Source organism: Eschrichtius robustus, chromosome 10 (genome assembly GCF_028021215.1).
Source record: "Eschrichtius robustus isolate mEscRob2 chromosome 10, mEscRob2.pri, whole genome shotgun sequence".
Classification (NCBI taxonomy): Eukaryota; Metazoa; Chordata; class Mammalia; order Artiodactyla; family Eschrichtiidae; genus Eschrichtius; species Eschrichtius robustus.
In genome coordinates, this window is record NC_090833.1 from 82816509 (window position 1) to 82837310 (window position 20802).

The 20802-nt window shown below is 37.5% G+C and overlaps 1 protein-coding gene across 4 annotated transcripts in view; it reads right to left on the minus strand.

The window, feature by feature from the left end:
- Positions 1-3044: 3044 nt before the first annotated feature.
- KIF27 (kinesin family member 27) overlaps positions 3045-20802 on the minus strand; it is a 94723-nt gene continuing 76965 nt past the window's right edge. For 3 of the 4 annotated variants that reach the window (XM_068553479.1, XM_068553480.1, XM_068553477.1), the window contains one exon: positions 7193-7895. In XM_068553479.1, the coding sequence (XP_068409580.1) occupies positions 7414-7895 (482 nt within the window). In that variant the 3' untranslated portion in view covers positions 7193-7413. Of the gene's footprint in view, positions 3096-7192; positions 7896-20802 lie in introns of those variants that run through there. The other variant, XM_068553478.1, reaches the window with a different exon arrangement.

Below are 20802 nucleotides of genomic sequence, written 5' to 3' on the forward strand. Positions count from 1 at the left end.
TGGCCTGGTTCTGAAGGGTGTTTTGGTTTGCTGTAGCCTGGCCAATTAAACACACATAATCAGGTCCTTACATCTAGTTTCCCTTCTCAGTGATTAGTGAGATAGTGAACTTTGTAATAAACCTTATAAGAGGACCAATGAAAGTAACTCTCCCAGGAAAAGTGTATGTTAGTATTCTTCCTCTCTATTTGTTCACAATCCACTAGAATACTTCTGATTATAGGTTCCATTACACTTAAAGTCTTGGCCTTCTCTTTGATTACTTGGCTGCACAGGTCATGGATGCTTTGATCTAAATAGAGACAAAATATTCCTTAACATTGGCAGATACTTGCACACTAAGGGAAATGAGCTTCCCTCAGAATACTTACAAAGGAGACTGCCATGGTATTGTTAGATTTAATTCTAATATACTTCTTGTATATAGTAGCTAAGAGTATGAAAGGCCAAAGACTGACTTTGCTGTTAATTTGATCACATATCTATACATGTACCAAAAAATTAACTTTTACAGTTTCCCTGAGGGAAAAATTGAGCTTAAAATATTTACCAAATAGAAACTAGACTTTTCAGTTTTAAGAAAAGTTATTTTCTTTTTTTTTTTCTTTTTAATTTTTGGCTGCGTTGGGTCTTTGTTGCTGCGCTCAGGGTTTCTCTAGTTGTGGCGAGCGGGGGCCACTCTTCGTTGTGGTGCGCAGGCTTCTCATTGCGGTGGCTTCTCTTGTTGCGGAGCACGGGCTCTAGGCGTGCCAGCTTCAGTAGTTGCGGCGCATGGGCTCAGCAGTTGTGCCACACGGGCTCAGTAGTTGTGGCGCACAGGCTCAGTCGCTCTGCGGCATGTGGGATCTTTCCGGACCAGGGCTTGAACCCGTGTCCCCTGCATTGGCAGGCAGATTCTTAACCACTGCACCACCAGGGAAGTCCCAGAAAAGTTATTTCTAGCCAGAATTCATCAATAACAAAAAAATGTAATTGTTACTAAAGAAATAAGTAACAAATGGCCAAAAACTGGTGGTTAAAAACCCAGTAAAAACATATTTTTTGTTTATAAATCAAAGAAATAGTCATGAAGCACTTCTGAGGCCTATAAAAATAGACTCAGCCAAGTCTTTAAAATATTTTCTTGTGAGAATTGAATTCACATGAAACTTTCCAGAGACTAGTTATTTCTACTGTTGCTAACATATATAATGAAAACTCTGAGAATTTGTTTGAAAATGTTTTTTGATATATATATAAAGTAAGCAACTACATTTGTGCTAAAAAGTTATCACATTTTGACAACCAACCCTATGGAAAACCTACTTGTAATTCTATCATAAACATGTATGATGCTTTAGTTTTCAAAGTGCTTTTATATATTTATTTGATAAAGCAACAAAGTATTTACATGTAGTAAAAACAGTAGTTTCACTACCAAATAATTTATTAAATAATTAGAGTTGCATTTGAAAAATAAGATTTTGATTTTAAATGCAAGGGAGTGATTCATAAATTGTTTTTTTTTAAAAAAATGGCTGTTTGGTGTTTTAGAAAATATAATTATTTAAGGTACTCCATTAATAAGATTATAACCTGGGTCATTCTGATCATGTTCTGGTTGTCTTACAGCTAGTGACACCTAGGGAAAATGTCCAGTGAAACAGACAGGCTTACTTCCAGGCTCCAATGGAACAATTTAAATGCGGCCCAACCCCCAGGTGATGGGTATGAATTTCAAAAGAAGACCGGCACCTCAGTATACAAATACCTTGCCCTTTTCCCGATCTAGGAAAAAATAATCATGCTAGAAAGTAACAACAAAACTTTGATAATACTTATAAATTATCAAAATTATAAATCAGTTCAATTCAGATTAACTCCTTACTCGTTTTCATGGCGAACAATGAAATACCAACGCAGGCCACAAACAAAAATGAATAACATCAGTTCAGCCTCTCAAGGCAGTCTAAGAGCTGCTGGTTTGTAATTATGAATGGAAGTCTTTTAGCCAAAGATTTTTCAGGAGACAAATTCAGGGATATTTTAGCAGAGAGAAAAATTAAACGAAATGGTTAAGTATTGTTTTATAAAGATAAATCCTGTCAATTCTGCCTACAGTGTTTGTTTTTGCATACTCTCCACGGTTCTTCACCGGTAAAATCACTTAAGTCCTTCACTTAAATTCTTCAGTTTATGTTACAACTGATGAAATTTATTTAAAACTAATGTTTCTTGTAATTCTCTATTGAATGGCTCCACAATTTCCATTCAAATTCTGTCTAGGGTGGCTTTTTTTCATACAATCCTGAATTAATAGTAATCATAGGAAGAGAGATCAGTATTAAAAACTGGGATGTATATTTTCAAATGGCAAATTCAATACTAACTGGGAGTATTCTTTAGGGTATAGAGATAGCCAAAGAGCGAAGTTAAATTTATGTTATTTCAAGAGAAATAAAATATATTCTCTCAAAACATTTTTGAAAATTCCTTGCTGGCCTATGGAATGCTTTAAAATAAACCTCTTTTTCTTCTGTTTTTATCAGAGCTATTTGAATCCTGGAACACTGTGGGGAGTGAGGGGTAAGTAAGCTATCATCTGCCTATAATTTGTTGTTGTTACTTGGGGCAGGGTTCAAGAAGTGGTTCTTTTAAGAGACCCCTCAGATCAAATAAATTCTAACAATATTTACCACTTTGGACTTGAAAAATCATACCTTGCTTTGTATATACTGTAATAAGCTTGAAAACACAATACAGTATGCAAATATTGTTTCAAGATGCATTTCTTTTGTTCTACTTTAATTACACAAGTATTTACTAATAAATGGAGTTTTAAATTTCCAAAAATCGTAAGTATACAAGTTTTTAGATGTTCAGTTTTCTACTCTTCTGTTGTGAATGGTTCTGTTCCTTGGGCATATAAGGATCTTGCTCATTATAACAAAGTCTGTGAGATTGTTCTGTTTTTCTCTTTGAGTACTGTAGAGATAACTCAGTAGAGTTTTGTGTAATAATTTACCAGTAGAACCTAATACCTAAATCTAAGTCAATATATTTGGGTTCAGTTAAATTACAATAGTGACAATTCTGTTGATTCATTGTGGACATTCCTAGGAAAAAAGATATAAAAAGGGACAAATAAGAACTATGCAAAATATCAAAAGCCAACATTATAACATCACGTTTTTCTGAGCTTTCTTTTTATAATTTCTCTTGTTCTAACTACCACCACATTGAGGTATATTGTTGGTGTCAACATGAAGGCCATTATAAAAATCAAACACCACTCTAGTATGCGGTGCCACGTATGAACTGCATTCCAAAAGCAAGGAATGGAAGCAGTCACCCCTGATGCAGGCATTAAGGGGTGCATTGTTTGTAGAGAATTTTAAAACAATGAAACTTATGAAAAGTCAGTCTACTTCTTATTATCAGCATCAAGGTAACCAATGACAGTGATAAAATACTCCTCCCCATTAGAAAGATGCTCCCATAACCACCCTTTGAACACTACTGCCCAGATGAGCTCAAAATACTACATACCCAATGCATTTGAGAAATTTATTGTGACAAGATCTCACTCTCAACTTTATTTTCAATTTTTGAAAATATAAACATAGAAGAAATATGTTATCAATACTTATCAAGGCAGCCTGCAGCCTGTTATATCTTTAAATGTAAAATATACATAATGAATACTTTAAAAAATTCCAGTGAAGTTGAGAGAGGAATTGTAGACATGAGCGGACACTGAGCTTTCATTATTCATACTCCAGTGTTTTATAAAATCACAAGTATGTGCCTAAGGAAATAAATGAAAGAGCAAAACATGTCACACTTGCATTTTTTTAAAAATTTGTTTATTTATTTATTTATGGCTGTGTTGGGTCTTCGTTTCTGTGCGAGGGCTCTCTCCAGTTGCGGCAAGTGGGGGCCACTCTTCATCAGGGTGCGCGGGCCTCTCACTATCGCGGCCTCTCTTGTTGCGGAGCACAGGCTCCAGACGCGCAGGCTCAGTAGTTGTGGCTCACGGGCCCAGTCGCTCCGCGGCATGTGGGATCCTCCCAGACCAGGGCTCGAACCCGTGTCCCCTGCATTGGCAGACAGATTCTCAACCACTGCGCCACCAGGGAAGCCCCACACTTGCATTTAATGCATGAGAATTTGTGTTGACTATAGAACCAAACTCCCACTAAGAACTTGACTTCTTAGCAATTCATTCTAAGACTTAGTATGACACTTTGTTTTAAAATATAAGACGCCCATTCTTAAATAAGCATTTATCACTTTATTGACCTGGATTATTACAAACAAGCCAATGGCAATAAAGTCCACATTACTGAAGATCATATGTATATTTTTGCTGACTCCTTGGACACTGAGTTCATGAAGATACGAAGAACTAAGGCGGGGGGAAACATTAGCAAAAGAAAGCAAACATTGAAGCACAAAAGCACCTTCACTGATGTTCTTACCACCCATAGTTCCCATACTCATAGAAGTCTCCGACTCTGTTATCTACAACACTCTGGAGTTAGCGAAAGAACTAGTACTTTATGGAGGCAAATATGTTTCTTTCCAAATGCTCTGTTATAGGTGGAAAAAAAATAATGAACAAAAAAAACCCCACAGACATATTTCATATACACGCAAAAAGGCAAACAATGACAAAATGTTTAGATTAAGGAGAGCATGTGAAACAGAGGGTAAATTTATTATTAGTTAATGTAAAAAAAATTGAACTTGCCTTGGGGGAGATGACAATTTTTCTTTCCTTTGTGAGTGCACTGACTAAACTAGAAAGACAAGAGGTTCACTCCCAGAATATATTATCCAGGACATTATTTATATGTGTTTGTTTGAGTATTTATCTGAAATCTATCATAGCATATAAAGGATGTATGTTTAACCAAAAGGAAGAAAAAAAATTGTACCTTTGTTATTTAGATGTCAGTTCACATTTGCATTATCAAATCTACTCATTGTTGGTTTAATATAAATTTTTTTGCTTTGTTAGTGAGCTGGCTTTTAGAAAATGTGTTTATATTTTCCACAGGTAAAGCAAATATGTGTCCATTTCTTGGGCAAGCAGAATTCCAATGTCAAAATACATTCTTATATGAATTATTTCTAAATTATTACTTAATTTTATAAGGAACTTAAAATTAGGGGCTTCATTAATAAATATGTACATATTAATAAATATATGATTGCTGTGCTTTGCTAAGGCACTGGCCTTTTGCCATTGTCTATCTATCTAAAACACACATTATATAGGATATATATTAAATACATATCATATAAACCAAAGGCAAAAAGAGAAAACTAGCTGAAAACAGGAATCTGACTTCAAATAGTCCCTGTTAAAAATAAAATCTCTAAGTTGGTTTGTAAATTTGTTGGTTGAAACAGTTTCTCTTTGGGCCGAAGTTATAATTTGTGGTTCCGTTTCCAGGTTAAGTCCACAGAAGTCTATTTAACCCATAATTCAAATGAGTTTTAATACCATACTTAAGAGATCTAGAAACTATTCACCAACTTAGAAGTTTGTTTTGGTTTGGTTTTCTTCTCCTATAGGAAACTTTTTTTTACCAGTAAGACCAAGGAACCCTACTTCCTAGGGGCTAGAAACTAGAAAAGGAAAACAGTCTTTGAGCACAGGGCAACAGTCTGGGTCTTAGGTAAGATGGTCAGGGTCAATAGCAACAAAGGAAAGAACAAAAGAAAAAACTTAGCATCAGGTAGGAAAAGTTGGAGTCAGTAATAAAGTGGGTTACTCTCATGGAGTAAGATTCCATAAATCAGGGTGATTTTGCTACTGCCCACCCCAAACACTAATTGGTTTAAGAAAAAACTTTATTTTACAAGTAAAAGTTTGGAAAAGTAACAAAAATAACAACATAAGTAACAAAATCATACCTCTGGTCATTATAATGAAATGTTTTCTGTGATTGAAAAATATGATGAAAAATTTGTTGGGCAAAGCAATGTTGAGTTCTTAATTCCAAACTGAGGTTTACATTATATAATAAGATTTAGACCAAAAATATCTTGAAGAAAAAATTTCATTTACATATTTACAACCCCCGTGCAATCTGGGCGGCCTGTGTACAGGCCTGACTAACCAGGTTGTAGAGGAAAAAAATCTCAGATTAAGCCCATCAACTTATTAGCTAAAGATCCTCTGGCTAGATGTCAAGCTTTACAGGTGTACTCCATATGACCAGATACCTTTTCCTTGATATGTTAGAATACTTTAGTGTTATTCTATCCTTGTTTCCCTATTCCATGGAACTGTATTCATTTCTCCCAATTTTAGTAGCATAATGAGAGATATGCTGAATAGATAGGGCAGGAGAGAGATGATAAACCTATATTCCATAGTATTAGCAAACCAATAATATAATACTCTAAAAGCAATTCCAGAAAAAAGAGCAGAGACCATGTTTAAAAAGTCAAGAATGGGGGGCTTCCCCGGTGGTGCAGTGGTTAAGAATCTGCCTGCCAATGCAGGGGACACGGGTTCGAGCCCTGGTCTGGGAAGATCCCACATGCCGCAGACCAACTAAGCCCATGCACAACTACTGAGCCTGCGCTCTAGAGCCCGCGAGCCACAACTACTGAAGCCCATGTGCCTAGAGCCCGTGCTCCACAACAAGAGAAGACACCACAATGAGAAGCCCGCGCACCGCAACGAAGAGTAGCCCCCGCTGGACGCAACTAGAGAGAGCCCGCGCGCAGCAATGAAGACACAACGCAGCCAAAAATAAATAAATAAATTTATTAAAAAAAAAAAAGTCAAGAATGATCACTCAGCCTCTGAGGACCCTAAATTAACCTTAATCCCTAAACCTAGCCAGTTGCCTTAGCCCATAGAGTGCATTCTGGCACAAATTTTCAGCTGTTTCAGCCAAAACACACACAGCAGGTGACTCTCTCTCTGATATAATATTTAACTGTTTTTTAAAAAAATAACAAAATATCCTTGTATTTGAGAATAACAATATAAATTTATATTATAATTATTGTATTATAACATACTTTTATAATATAATAATACACTTAATAATATACTTTTATATTATATAATAATATACATTTGATGGATATTTTAGTTTATTATTCTACTCTTAGTTTTATTCTTCAAATATGCCTGGAAAAAATTTTAAGCAAATTTAGAAGTGGAAACATTTAAATGTTCCATTACTTGATAAAGCATGTGTTTGGTTATTATAGAAATACAAATTAAAAGTCCTCAAATATACTATAGAAGATATACATATCCACGGTATACAAAAAGATTAGGGATTACTTCCTCCCCTTCTTTTATCCTGAGGGAACAGCTAGTGAGCTTAAACTTTAATTTTTAACAGATTAGAAAAAGGAATCTTACCCACCTACTAAATTAAAATTTTTCTTATTAAATGCCTAAGTTTTTAAGTCACTCGTTTTCCTAGCTACTTCAGTGGAATCAGCAGTCAAAGATCCAATCCCAACTCCAAGACTGGAACTTCGTAACGACAGTTCCAAGGCAGAAATCTGACGTAACTCTTTGCGACACAACTTTACAGGCGTGACACTATGCAACTGTGCCACATTTCCTACTGGCTGAATTTGGGGTGCTGGTCGACTGTGAGAGTTTGTAAACTGATTGTCATTCCTTTCCGTTTTGTCCTCATTGCTTAACAAATGCCCACTAGTGGGTGCTAAAGAGCTATAAATTGGTGGTAATTCTGGGCCTTCTTCCCAGAGCTGAGGATTTGGTTGTGTTCTTAAACTGCTTGTGGAACTGTCTAATTGTCTTTCCCTTCCACTTAATTTTATACTTTCAGTTCTGGATGCCCATTTGAATTCTTCTGAAACCATGCCTGCTTCTTCTGGGTTCTGTACTCCATTTCCAGCATCATGATCTAAAAATAATCCAAAAAGCAGAAAAAAAATTAGAGGTTTCCTCCAAAACAGGTATTTTAATCATGATATCCTAACATAACTACATTATTATCATGCAATATAAATTATGTCTTCCAGCTTTTTTTGTTAAGTGACTTCTTTGAGATGAACAGAAGTGTGAACATGAATTATTCTTATTTCACTTAGAGGCATCTTGCATGTGAATAACTGAGAACTTTCAATTAACGGAACAAAACTGAGAAGTAGTCTTCTAGAGATTTTGGTACCCCTGGAAACACAGAGGTGCTTTAGGCCTCTCTGGTGCCCTTCCACACCTGCCTCTGCTCGGCTTGCCACTGGTGAATCACATTTCAAATCCTGGTCATATCTCCAGGGAATCTTCTGGAACTTGGCATTATATGTGTGAAAATCTAGTCTTGATTGGCACTCCAAGCATGAGAGCAGGGTTCTTCTGTCTGAATGTACTCTGGGGTACATGCCACTGCTTTCACCATCAAAATGGAAATGACAGCATACCCCTCAGTGGGGACCACCCTGCTGGAATGAGTGATAGGAGTGAGTGAAGTTATCAAAGCTTGAGGCCCTCAAATCATAGAATAATCTAATATGAAAGACAAAACTTACTTAAGGGAAGTCCATATACCTACTAGACCTAATGCAAAGAAAAAATGCCAACTTTAACATATGTTGATGATGCAATTAGTACACTTCTGGTCCTGCGAGAACCAAGTTTAAAAACAGAAGTTGCACACTGGCAGCTCCCAAGCCAAATCTGCCCACAGACATGTTTTACTTAGCGTATAAAATAATATATGATGCAAAATTTAAAAAGTGGAAAGTTTCATATAAAGATATAGATTTCCGGATTTTATAGAAAAATGAGAAAAACTGACAATTTCTGCCTGGCAACAGCAGCTGGAGCAGAGCTGCCCCTGCCAATTTAGACAAGTGCTGCAGTCCCGCCACTCACTTTGGCTTCCTGGCTCCTGCAGGCATTTTAGTTTGTGACCCTGGTTTAAAACATAATTGATTTTCTATATAACCTTTAAAAATTGTGAATAACTCTGTTGTACACCTGAAACTTACATAATATCATACATCAACTCTACTCAATAAAAAAAAGAAAAAAAGGATTGATTTTCTAGTTTTTAAAATTCTTCTCACAAACAAAAAACCTGAACTAGCAAATGACATAGATCCTCATGTGGAATTAGCAGGTACAAAGTTGATCATAGTGATCACAGTGGCTCCCAAACTTTGCTGCACATTAGTGTCACCTGGAAGCTTTTAAAAATCCTTTGGCCTAATAACCTATAATGGAAAAGAATCTGAAAAAGAGTGTGTGTGTATATATATATATGAATCACTTTGCTGTACACCTGAACCTAACAGAATGTTGTAAATCAACTATATTTCAATGAAAAAACAAAAAATCCTGACACCCAGGTCACAGTGTCTGGGGGAGGGAGCCAGCCATCTTAATTTTTAAAGATCATATGAGAAAGAGCAGAGATGGGCTCATTGGAAAGGTTCACTCCCAAGCCCACTTACATTCCTCACAATATAGAGTTTCCCTCTTCCACAATTTCAACACTGAAGGAACAAACTAAAGAAAGATTTATTCACCCATAGTCACACAGCCAATAAAAGAAATTAGGATCCCAACCAGATCTTCTGACTCTAGTATCCTGACATGTAGAGTTTTATAGTGGTTTAAATTGATAGAAGAATAGAGTTTTGGGGGAGACCTTCAAGATGGTAGAGGAGTAAGACATGGAGATCACCTTCCTCCCCACAAATACATCAGAAACACATCTACATGTGGAATAACTCCTACAGAACACCTACTGAACGCTGGCAGAAGACCTCAGACCTCCCAAAAGGCAAGAAACTCCCCACGTACCTGGGTAGGGCAAAAGAAAAAAGAAAAAACAGAGACAAAAGAATAGGGACGGGACCTGCACCTCGGGGAGGGAGCTGTGAAGGAGGAAAAGTTTCCACACACTAGGAAGCCCCTTCACTGGCAGAGACGGGGGGGTGGGCGGCGGGGAAGCTTCGGAGCCACGGAGGAGAGCGCAGCAACTGGGGTGCAGAGGGCAAAGCGGAGAGATTTCCGCACGGAGGATCGGTGCCGACCAGCACTCACCAGCCCGAGAGACTTGTCTGCTCACCCGCCGGGGTGGGCGGGGGCTGGGAGCCGAGGCTCCGACTTCGGTCGGATCCCAGGGAGAGGACTGGGGTTGGCAGCGTGAACACAGCCTGAAGGGGGCTAGTGCGCCACAGGTAGCCAGGAGGGGGTCTGGGAAAAAGTCTGGAACTGCCTAAGAGGCAAGAGACCATTGTTTCGGGGTGCACGAGGAGAGGGGATTCAGAGCACCGCCTAAACGAGCTCCTGAGACGGGCAAGAGCCGCGGCTATCAGCGCGGACCCCAGAGACAGGCATGAAACACTAAGGCTGCTGCTGCAGCCACCGAGAAGCCTGTGTGCAAGCACAGGGCACTATCCACACCGCCCCTCCCGGGAGCCTGTGCAGCCCACCACTGCCAGGGTCCCGTGATCCAGGGACAACTTCCCCGGGAGAACACAAAGCGCGCCTCAGGCTGGTGCAACGTCATGTCAGCCTCTGCCGCCGCAGGCTCGCCCCACATCCGTACCCATCCCTCCCCCCAGCCTGAGTGAGCCAGAGCCCCCTAATCAGCTGCTACTTTAACCCCATCCTGTCTGGGCGGCAACAGATGCCCTCAGGCGACCTACACGCAGAGGTGGGTCCAAATCCAAAGCTGAACCCCGGGAGCTCTGCGAACAAAGAAGAGAAAGGGAAATCTCTCCCAGCAGCCTTAGGAGCAGCGGATTAAATCTCCACAATCAACTTGATGTACCCTGCATCTGTGGAATGCCTGAATAGACAACGAATCATCCCAAAATTGAGGCAGTGGACTTTGGGAGAAACTGTAGACTTGGGGTTGCTTTCTGCATCTAATTTGTTCCTGGCTTTATGCTTTATGATTATCTTAGTTTAGTATTTAGAGTTTATTATCATTGGTAGATTTGTTTATTGATTTGCTCTCTTCCTTTTTTTTTTAATATACAGCTATGTATGTATTTTTCCTCTTTCTCTTTTTGTGAGTGTGTATGTGTATGCTTCTTTGTGTGATTTTGTCTATATAGCTTTGCTTTTACCATTTGTCCTAGGGTTCTGTCTGTCTGGTTTATTTTTTGTTTTTTTTTTTTACTATAGTTTTTAGTACTTGTTATCACTGGTGAGTTTGTTTTTTGGTTTGGTTGCTCTCTTCTTTGTTTCTTTCTTTTTTTTTATTACTTTTTAATTTTTAAATTTTTACTAATTATTTTTTATTTTATTTTATTTTTCTTTCTTTCTTTTCTTCTCCCTTTTCTTCTGAGTCGTGTGGCTGACAGGGTCTTGTTGCTCTGGCCGGGTGTCAGGCCGATGTCTCTGAGGTGGGAGAGCTGAGTTCAGGACATTGGTCCACCAGAGACCTCCGAGCTCCAAGTAATATCAAATGGCGAAAGCTCTCCCAGAGATCTCCATCTCAACGCTAAGACCCAGCTTCATTCAACGACCAGCAAGCTACAGTGCTGGACACCCTATGCCAAACAACTAGCAAGACAGGAACACAACCCCACCCATTAGCAGAGAGGCTGCCTAAAATCATAATAAGGTCACAGACACCCCAAAACACACCACCGAATGCAGTCGTGCCCACCAGAAAGACAAGATCCAGCCTCATCCACCAGAACACAGGCACTAATCCCCTCCACCAGGAAGCCTACACAACCCACTGTATCAACCTTAGACACTGGGGGCAGACACCAAAAACAAGAGGAACTACAAACCTGCAGCCTGCGAAAAGGAGACCCCAAACACAGTAAGTTAAGCAAAATGAGAAGACAGAGAAACACACAGCAGATGAAGGACCAAGGTGAAAACCCACCAGACCAAACAAATGAAGAGGAAATAGGCAGTCTACCTAAAAGAGAATTCAGAGTAATGATAGTAAACATGATCCAATATCTTGGAAACAGAATGGAGAAAATACAAGACACGTTTAACAAGGACCTAGAAGAATTAAAGAGCAAACAAACAATGAAGAACAAAACAATAAATGAAATTTAAAATTCTCTAGAAGGAATCAATAGCAGAGTAATTGAGGCAGAAGAACGGATAAGTGACCTGGAAAATAAAATAGTGTAAATAACTACTGCAGAGAAGAATAAAGAAAAAAGAATGAAAAGAATTTAGGACAGTCTTGGAGACCTCTGGGGCAACATTAAATGCACAAACATTTGAATTATAGGGGTCCCAGAAGAAGAAGAGAAAAAGAAAGGGACTGAGAAAATATTTGAAGAGATTACAGTTGAAAACTTCCCTAATATGGGAAAGGAAATAGTCAATCAAGTCCAAGAAACACAGAGAGTCCCATACAGGATAAAACCAAGGAGAAACATGCCAAGACACATATTAATCAAACTGTCAAAAATTAAATACAAAGAAAAAATATTAAAAGCATCAAGGGAAAAGCAACAAATAACATACAAGGGAATCCCCATAAGGTTAACAGCTGATCTTTCAGCAGAAACCCTGCAAGCCAGAAGGGAGTGGCAGGACATATTTAAAGTGATGAAAGGGAAAAACCTACAAACAAGATTACTCTACCCAGCAAGGATCTCATTCAGATGCGACGACGACGATGGAGAAATTAAAACTTTTACAGACAAGCAAAAGCTAAGAGAATTTAGCACCACCAAACCAGCTTTAAAACAAATGCTAAAGGAACTTCTCTAGGCAGGAAACACAGACAAGGAAAAGACCTGCAAAAACAAACCCAAAATAATTAAGAAAATGGTAATAAGAACATACATATCGATAATTACCTTAAATATAAATGGATTAAATACTCTAACCAAAAGACATAGACTGGATGAATGGATACAAAAACAAGACCCATATATATGCTGTCTACAAGAGACCCACTTCATACCTATGGACACATACAGACTGAAAGTGAGGGGATGGATAAAGATATTCCATGTAAATGGAGATCAGAAGAAAGCTGGAGTAGCAATTCTCATATCAGAAAAAATAGACTTTAAAATAAAGACTATTACAAGAGACAAAGAAGGACACTACATAGTGATAAAGGGATCGATCCAAGAAGAAGATATAACAATTGTAAATATCTATGCACCCAACATAGGAGCACCTCAATACATAAGGCAAATGCTAAGAGCCATAAAAGGGGAAATCAACAGTAACACAATCATTGTACAGAACTTCAACACCCCACTTTCACCAATGGACAGGTCGTCCAAAATGAAAATAAATAAGAAAACACAAGCTTTAAATGATACATTAAACAAGATGGACTTAATTGATATTTATAGGACATTCCATCCAAAAACAACAGAATACACTTTCTTCTCAAGTGCTCATGGAACATTCTCCAGGATAGATCATATCTTGGGTCACAAATCAAGCCTTGGTAAATTTAAGAAAACTGAAATCGTATCTAGTATGTTTTCTGACCACAACGCCATGAGACTAGATATCAATTACAGGAAAAAAATCTGTAAAAAATACAAACACATGGAGGCTAAACAATACACTACTTAACAACCAAGAGATCACAGAAGAAATCAAAGAGGAAATCAAAAAATACCTAGAAACAAATGACAATGAAAACACGACGACCCAAAACCTACAGGATGCAGCAAAAGCACTTCTAAGAGGGAAGTTTATAGCAATACAATTCTACCACAAGAAACAAGAAACATCTCAAATAAACAACATAACCTTACACCTAAAGCAATTTGAGAAAGAAGAACAAAAAAACCCCAAAGTGAGCAGAAGGAAAGAAATCATAAAGATCAGATCAGAAATAAATGAAAAAGAAATGAAGGAAACAATAGCAAAGATCAATAAAAATAAAAGCTGGTTCTTTGAGAAGATAAACAAAATTGATAAACCATTAGCCAGATTCATCAAGAAAAAAAGGGAGAAGACTCAAATCAATAGAATTAGAAATGGAAAAGGAGAAGTAACAACTGACACTGCAGAAATACAAAGGATCATGAGAGATTACTAAAAGCAACTCTACGCCAATAAAATGGACAACCTGGAAGAAATGGACAAATTCTTAGAAAAGCACAAACTTCTGAGACTGAACCAGGAAGAAAAAGAAAATATAAACAGACCAATCACAAGCACTGAAATTGAAACTGTGATTAAAACTCTTCCAACAAACAGAAGTCCAGGACCAGACGCCTTCACAGGCGAATTCTATCAAACATTTAAAGAAGAGCTAACACTTATCCTTCTTCCAAAATATAGCAGAGGGAGGAACACTCCCAAACTCATTCTATGAGGCCACCATCACCCTGATACCAAAACCAGACAAAGATGTCACAAAGAAAGAAAACTACAGGCCAATATCACTGATGAACATAGATGCAAAAATCCTCAACAAAATACTAGCAAACAGAATCCAACAGCACATTAAAAGGATCATACACCATGACCAACTGGGGTTTATCCCCAAACTGCAAGGGTTCTACAGTATATGTAAATCAATCAATGTGATAAACCATATTAACAAATTGAAGGAGAAAAACCATATGATCATCTCAATAGATGCAGAAAAAGCTTTCGACACAATTCAACATCAATTTATGATAAAAACCCTCCAGCAAGTAGGCATACAGGGCACTTACCTCAACATAATAAAGGCCATATATGACAAACCCACAGCCAACATCGTTCTCAATGGTGAAAAACTGAAACCCTTTCCACTAAGATCAGGAACAAGACAAGGTTGTCCACTCTAATCACTATTATTCAACACAGTTTTGGAAGTTTTAGCCACAGCAATCAGAGAAGAAGAAGAAATAAAAGGAATCCAAATCGGAAAAGAAGAAGTAAAGCTGTCACTGTTTGCAGATGACATGATACTATACATAGAGTATCCTAAAGATGCTACCAGAAAACTACTAGAGCTAATCAACGAATTTGGTAAAGTAGCAGGATACAAAATTAATGCACAGAAATCTCTTGCATTCCTACACACTCATGATGAAAAATCTGAAAGAGAAATTAAGGAAACACTCCCATTTATCACTGCAACAAAAAGAATAAAATATCTAGGAATAAACCTACTTAAGGAGACAAAAGACCTGTATGCAGAAAACTATAAGACACTGATGAAAGAAATTAAAGATGATACAAACAGATGGAGAGATAGACCATGTTCTTGGATTGGAAGAATCAACATTGTGAAAATGACTATACTACACAAAGCAATCTACAGATTCAATGCAATCCCTATCAAACGACCAATGGCATTTTTCACAGAACTAGAACAAAAAATTTCACAATTTGTATGGAAACACAAAAGACCCCGAATAGCCAAAGCAATCTTGAGAAAGAAAAACAGAGCTGGAGGAATCAGGCTCCCGGACTTCAGACTATACTACAAAGCTACAGTAATCAAGACCATATGGTACTGGCACAAAAACAGAAATATAGATCAATGGTACAGGATAGAAGGCCCAGAGATAAACCCACGCACATATGGTCACCTTATTTTTGATCAAGGAGGCAAGAAGATACAATGGAGAAAACACAGCCTCTTCAACAAGTGGTGCTGGGAAAACTGGACAGCTACATGTGAAAGAATGAAATTAGAATACTCCCTAACACCATACACAAAAATAAACTCAAAATGGATTAAAGACCTAAATGTAAAGCCAGACATTATAAAACTCTTAGAGGAAAACATAGGCAGAACACTCTACGACATAAATCACAGCAAGATCCTTTTTGACCCACCTCCTAGAGAAATGAAAATAAAAACAAAAATAAACAAATGGGACCTAATGAATTAAAAGCTTTTGCACAGCAAAGGAAAACATAAACAAGACGAAAAGACAACCCTCAGAATGGGAGAAAATATTTGCTAATGGAGCAACTGACAAAGGATCAACCTCCAAAATTTACAAGCAGCTCACGCAGCTCAATATCAAAAAAAACAAACAACCCAATCCAAAAATGGGCAGAAGACCTAAATAGACATTTCTCCAAAGAAGACATACAGATTGCCAACAAACACATGAAAGAATGCTCAACATCACTAATCATTAGAGAAAGGCAAATCAAAACTACAATGAGGTATCACCTCACACCAGTCAGAATGGCCATCATCAAAAAATCTACAAACAATAAATGCTGGAGAGGGTGTGGAGAAAAGGGAACCCTCTTGCACTGTTGGTTGGAATGTAAATTGATACAGTCACTATGGAGAACAGTATGGACGTTCCTTAAAAAGCTAAAAGTAGAACTACCGTACGACCCAGCAATCCCACTACTGGGCATATACCCTGAGAAAACCATAATTCAAAAAGAGTCATGGGGCTTCCCTGGTGGTGCAGTGGTTGAGAATCTGCCTGCTAATGCAGGGGACACGGGTTCGAGCCCTGGTCTGGGAAGATCCCACATGCCGCAGAACAACTGGGCCCGTAAGCTACAACTTCTGAGCCTGCGTGTCTGGAGCCTGTGCTCTGCAACAAGAGAGGCCGCGATAGTGAGAGGCCCACGCGCCATGATGAAGAGTGGCCCCTGCTTGCCGCAACTGGAGAAAGCCCTCGCACAGAAACGAAGACCCAACACAGCCAATAATTAATTAATTAATTAATTAATTATTTTAAAAAAGTAACAAATGTTCAAGTACAATTGGTGTCTTTAAAAAAAAAAAAAGAGTCATGTACCACAATGTTCACTGCAGCTGTATTTACAATAGTCAGGACATGGAAGCAACCTAAGTGTCCATCGACAGATGAATGGATAAAGAAGATGTGGCACATATATGCAATGGAATATCACTCAGCCATAAAAAGAAACGAAATTGAGTTATTTGTAGCGAGGTAGATGGATCTAGAGACTGTGATACAGAGTGAAGGAAGTGAGAAAGAGAAAAACAAATACCCTATGCTAACACATATATGTGGAATCCCAAAAAAAACAGGTTCTGAAGAACTTAGGGGTAGGACAGGAATAAAGACGCAGATGTAGAGAATGGACTTGAGGACACAGGGAGGGGGAAGGGTAAGCTGGGACAAAGTGAGATAGTGGCATGGACATATATACCCTACCAAATGTAAAACAGATAGTGCGAAGCAGCTGTATGGCACAGCTGGATCAGCTCGATGCGACCACCTAGACAGGTGGGATACGGAGGGTGGGAGGGAGACTCCAGAGGGAGGAGACATCCGGATATATGTATATGTATAGCTGATTCACTTTGAATGAAGCAGAAACTAACACACCATTGTAAAGCAATTACACTCCAATAAGGATGTTAAAATAAAAAGTAAAAAAAAAAAAGATGAATGGTTTTACTAATGTAATTGACCACATTGTAAATTATATATTTACAAATATATGGTATAACACACAAATCTAATTAATGCGTTTAGTATCATATACATTCATCAAATTTTTATTGTGTCATAAACTTGTACCTCCAGTGTAATGTCTTCAAAATATTATATTTTTTATAATTAAGCTCATAACTTTTGCTAAAAAAGAATTTCCTTTCTCAGTGAAATTCAGTGTAAGCTCTGAAATGAATGATATATAAGTATTTTTATATTCAAACAACAATCCTCTCCAAAGAAAAGAAACAATAATTAAATTCTTCTAATTATGGCTAAAGCTGAATTTAAAGAGTTGCTTGGATTTAACCAAATAAGAATTTATGTCTTAAATTGTGTATCTTTCAAGACTTTTATGTTTTGTTTTGGGATAAAATAAAATATTATTCAATAAAAATAAAAGTATAAAGTTTTAAATACTTAAACAAGTACATAGACTGCATGTCCGTATATACTGATTTTATCCTCACAAAATGTTAGAAAACAGATGCACTGTAACAGAAGCATGACCAAGCGCTTTTAGTCTTTTTGGCCACTTTTTAGAAGTGACCAAGATATTTTAGTCAAAAGATTAATTCTTTTGCTATTTGAAAATGCTAAAAATATTCAAAGCAGATAAAGTCTGGTAGGCAGACAATGAAAAGACTACTAACAAAACCCAATCAACTGAATACCAAGACAGTTATATATTAATTAGGATACTGATTATTAAGCATATAATACAGTTTACGGAACTCAAAATTTGATATATTTAAACTGCTATATTTTATAATTCAAACAAGTCTTATTTAATGTCATTTTATTGGAGCTGCATTTTGAGGTAGGATATAGTACAAGCTATATCACCAGTATGATTCCAAATGAATTTTTTTTAAAGCATGAGGAAAACACTGAAAAGAATTATTATGCTGAAATGTTAATAGTTGTGGGTAGGATTATGGGTGTTTTTTTTTCTGATTTTTTTCTATATTTTCAAAGTTTTCTATAATGACTATGTATTACTTTTTTAGCCAAAAAATAAAGATATTTAAGATGGTTCTAGGGGATATAGCAAATTAGCTGAGATAACATCTTCAACATTATTATTATTAAGACTAGACTTCCAGGAATTCCCTGGTGGTCCAGTGGTTAGGACTCTGAGCTTCCAGTGCTGGGGGCCGGGGTTTGATCCCTGGTCGGGGAACTAGGATTCCACAAGTCACGTGGTGCAGCCAAAAAAATTTAAAAAAAGACTAGACTTTCCAGGTGAGTTGGTAAAACAGGAGTTATCCTCACTTTACACATCTCCAAGATTATTTAGCTTTTTTAAAGCTTTTTGTATTTGTTTCATTAAAGAGCATGATTAGGATCCAGGTTTCTTTCTTTCTTTCTTTCTTTTTTTAATATTTATTTATTTTACCTTGGCCGCGCCGGGTCTTAGTTGTGGCACGTGGGATCTTCGTTGCTGTGTGTGGGATCTTTAGTTGCGGCATGCTGGATCTAGTTGAACCCTGGCCCCCTGCATTGGGAACGTGGAGTCTTATCCACTGGACCACCAGGGAAGTCCCAGATCCAGGTTTCTTAAACCTGTTTACCACCATATACCACACTGTCATTTTAAGAGATGTCTAGTAGACTCAGCAGTATAAACATGGGCCATTTAAACAGTAAACATCTAATTTCAGATATCTCAAATTTGAAAGTGAATTTTTTAAAGCAAAAATGGGTTTGTGCTAATTGCTCTGTTTCCTACTTAATACCTGTTTACATTTTAATTTTTTGCAGATAGCGTTTCAAGTAAAAGGTTCAGCTATATGTTGCAGGCAGTATTTCAAGTAAATGTTTTAATTATATGAGTAAATACCTCTGCATTACTACACTGAAAATCAGAAAGGTTAGTCTCTTTGGCAGAATTCGTATGCTTGTATCACATCTCTATCCTAAAGCGACTTTTATACTAGAACACAGAACCAGGAATCAGAAGACCAGGGACCTTAGACCATGCTCTAATTACTGGTCGGTTCATGTGTCACTGCACTGCTCTAAGCTTTAATTTCCTCATCTAAAAATGAGGTTAGCATATACTGGCCCACCCTGAGTTTGAGGGCTAAATTGGACTATTTGGGAAAATGCCTGTAAATGATCAATACAATAAATGTAAGGTAGTATTAGAACTACTTTTCTAAAATATTACTAAGTTTTAAGATTTAAAACTATGTTAATTCTGCTTATATTATATATTCAGTATATATCTTTTCATTGTGCATATATATCATTTTCCACTGGTTTCTATATTTTTTATGGTTTCATTTTTATAATTATATTTTTAAGTTGAGATCTAATTGATATATAACATTATATTAGTTTCAGGGGTACTCTTTATATCTTGTTGTACCCATCTTTAGTTTTCTTTACAGGTACAAAAAAGAGCTAAAAAGAGCTGTAAAGTCAACTTTCAAAAGCCATTCTTAACTTATTAGAAGAATACTTTCTCTAAAGGAAGGCTAATTCTTTTATAAAATGAGTATACCTTATTTTAGAGATATTGATTCCTCTCTATTGGTGGCTTAAAGACAATATGGTTTTTTTTTTTTAATTTATTTATTTACTTTTGGCTGCGTTGAGTCTTTGTTGCTTCGCGCAGGCTTTCTCTAGTTGCGGTGAGCGGGGGCTACTCTTTGTTGCGATGCGCGGGCTTCTCATCTCGCTGGCTTCTCTTGTTGTGGAGCAAGGGCTCTGGGCTCTAGGCTCTAGGCGCACGGGCTTCAGTAGTTGTGGCACGTGGGCTTCAGTAGCTGTGGCTCGCAGGCTCTAGAGCACAGGCTCAGTAGTTGTGGCGCACAGGCTTAGTTGCTCCGTGGCATGTGGGATCTTCCTGGACCAGGGCTTGAACCCGTGTCTCCTGCATTGGCAGGCGGATTCTTAACCACTGCACCACCAGGGAAGTCCAATATGTTTTTTTCTTTTTTCTTTTTATTGGAGTATAACTGCTTTACAATGGTGTGTTAGTTTCTGCTGTAGAACAAAGTGAATCAGCTATACGTATACCTGTATCCCCTCCCTCTTGAGCCTCCCTGCCACCCCACCCCCATCCCACCCCTCTAGGTCATCACACAGCACTGAGCTGAGCTCCCTGTCCTATACAGCAACTTCCCACTAGCTATGTATTTTACACATGGTAGTAAGACAATATGTTTTAATCATAACAGTATATCACCTTCATGGCACTTCTTGCTTTTGCAAAGTTCTTTGTCATGTTTTATCATTTCATTGAGGAAGATGGTATTTCTACATATCTATATATAATTAAGCAAGAAAACATCCTTGTCTCAACGATGGGTTTTATTATATGTTTGAATTTCTAGAGGTCATGATATGAAAAAACCTGACTGATCTTAGAAATACATAAATATTATTTTACCTTTACTTTTATTATTCTCTATTTTACTTTTTTATGATAATCAGAAGGCTTAATTTATTATA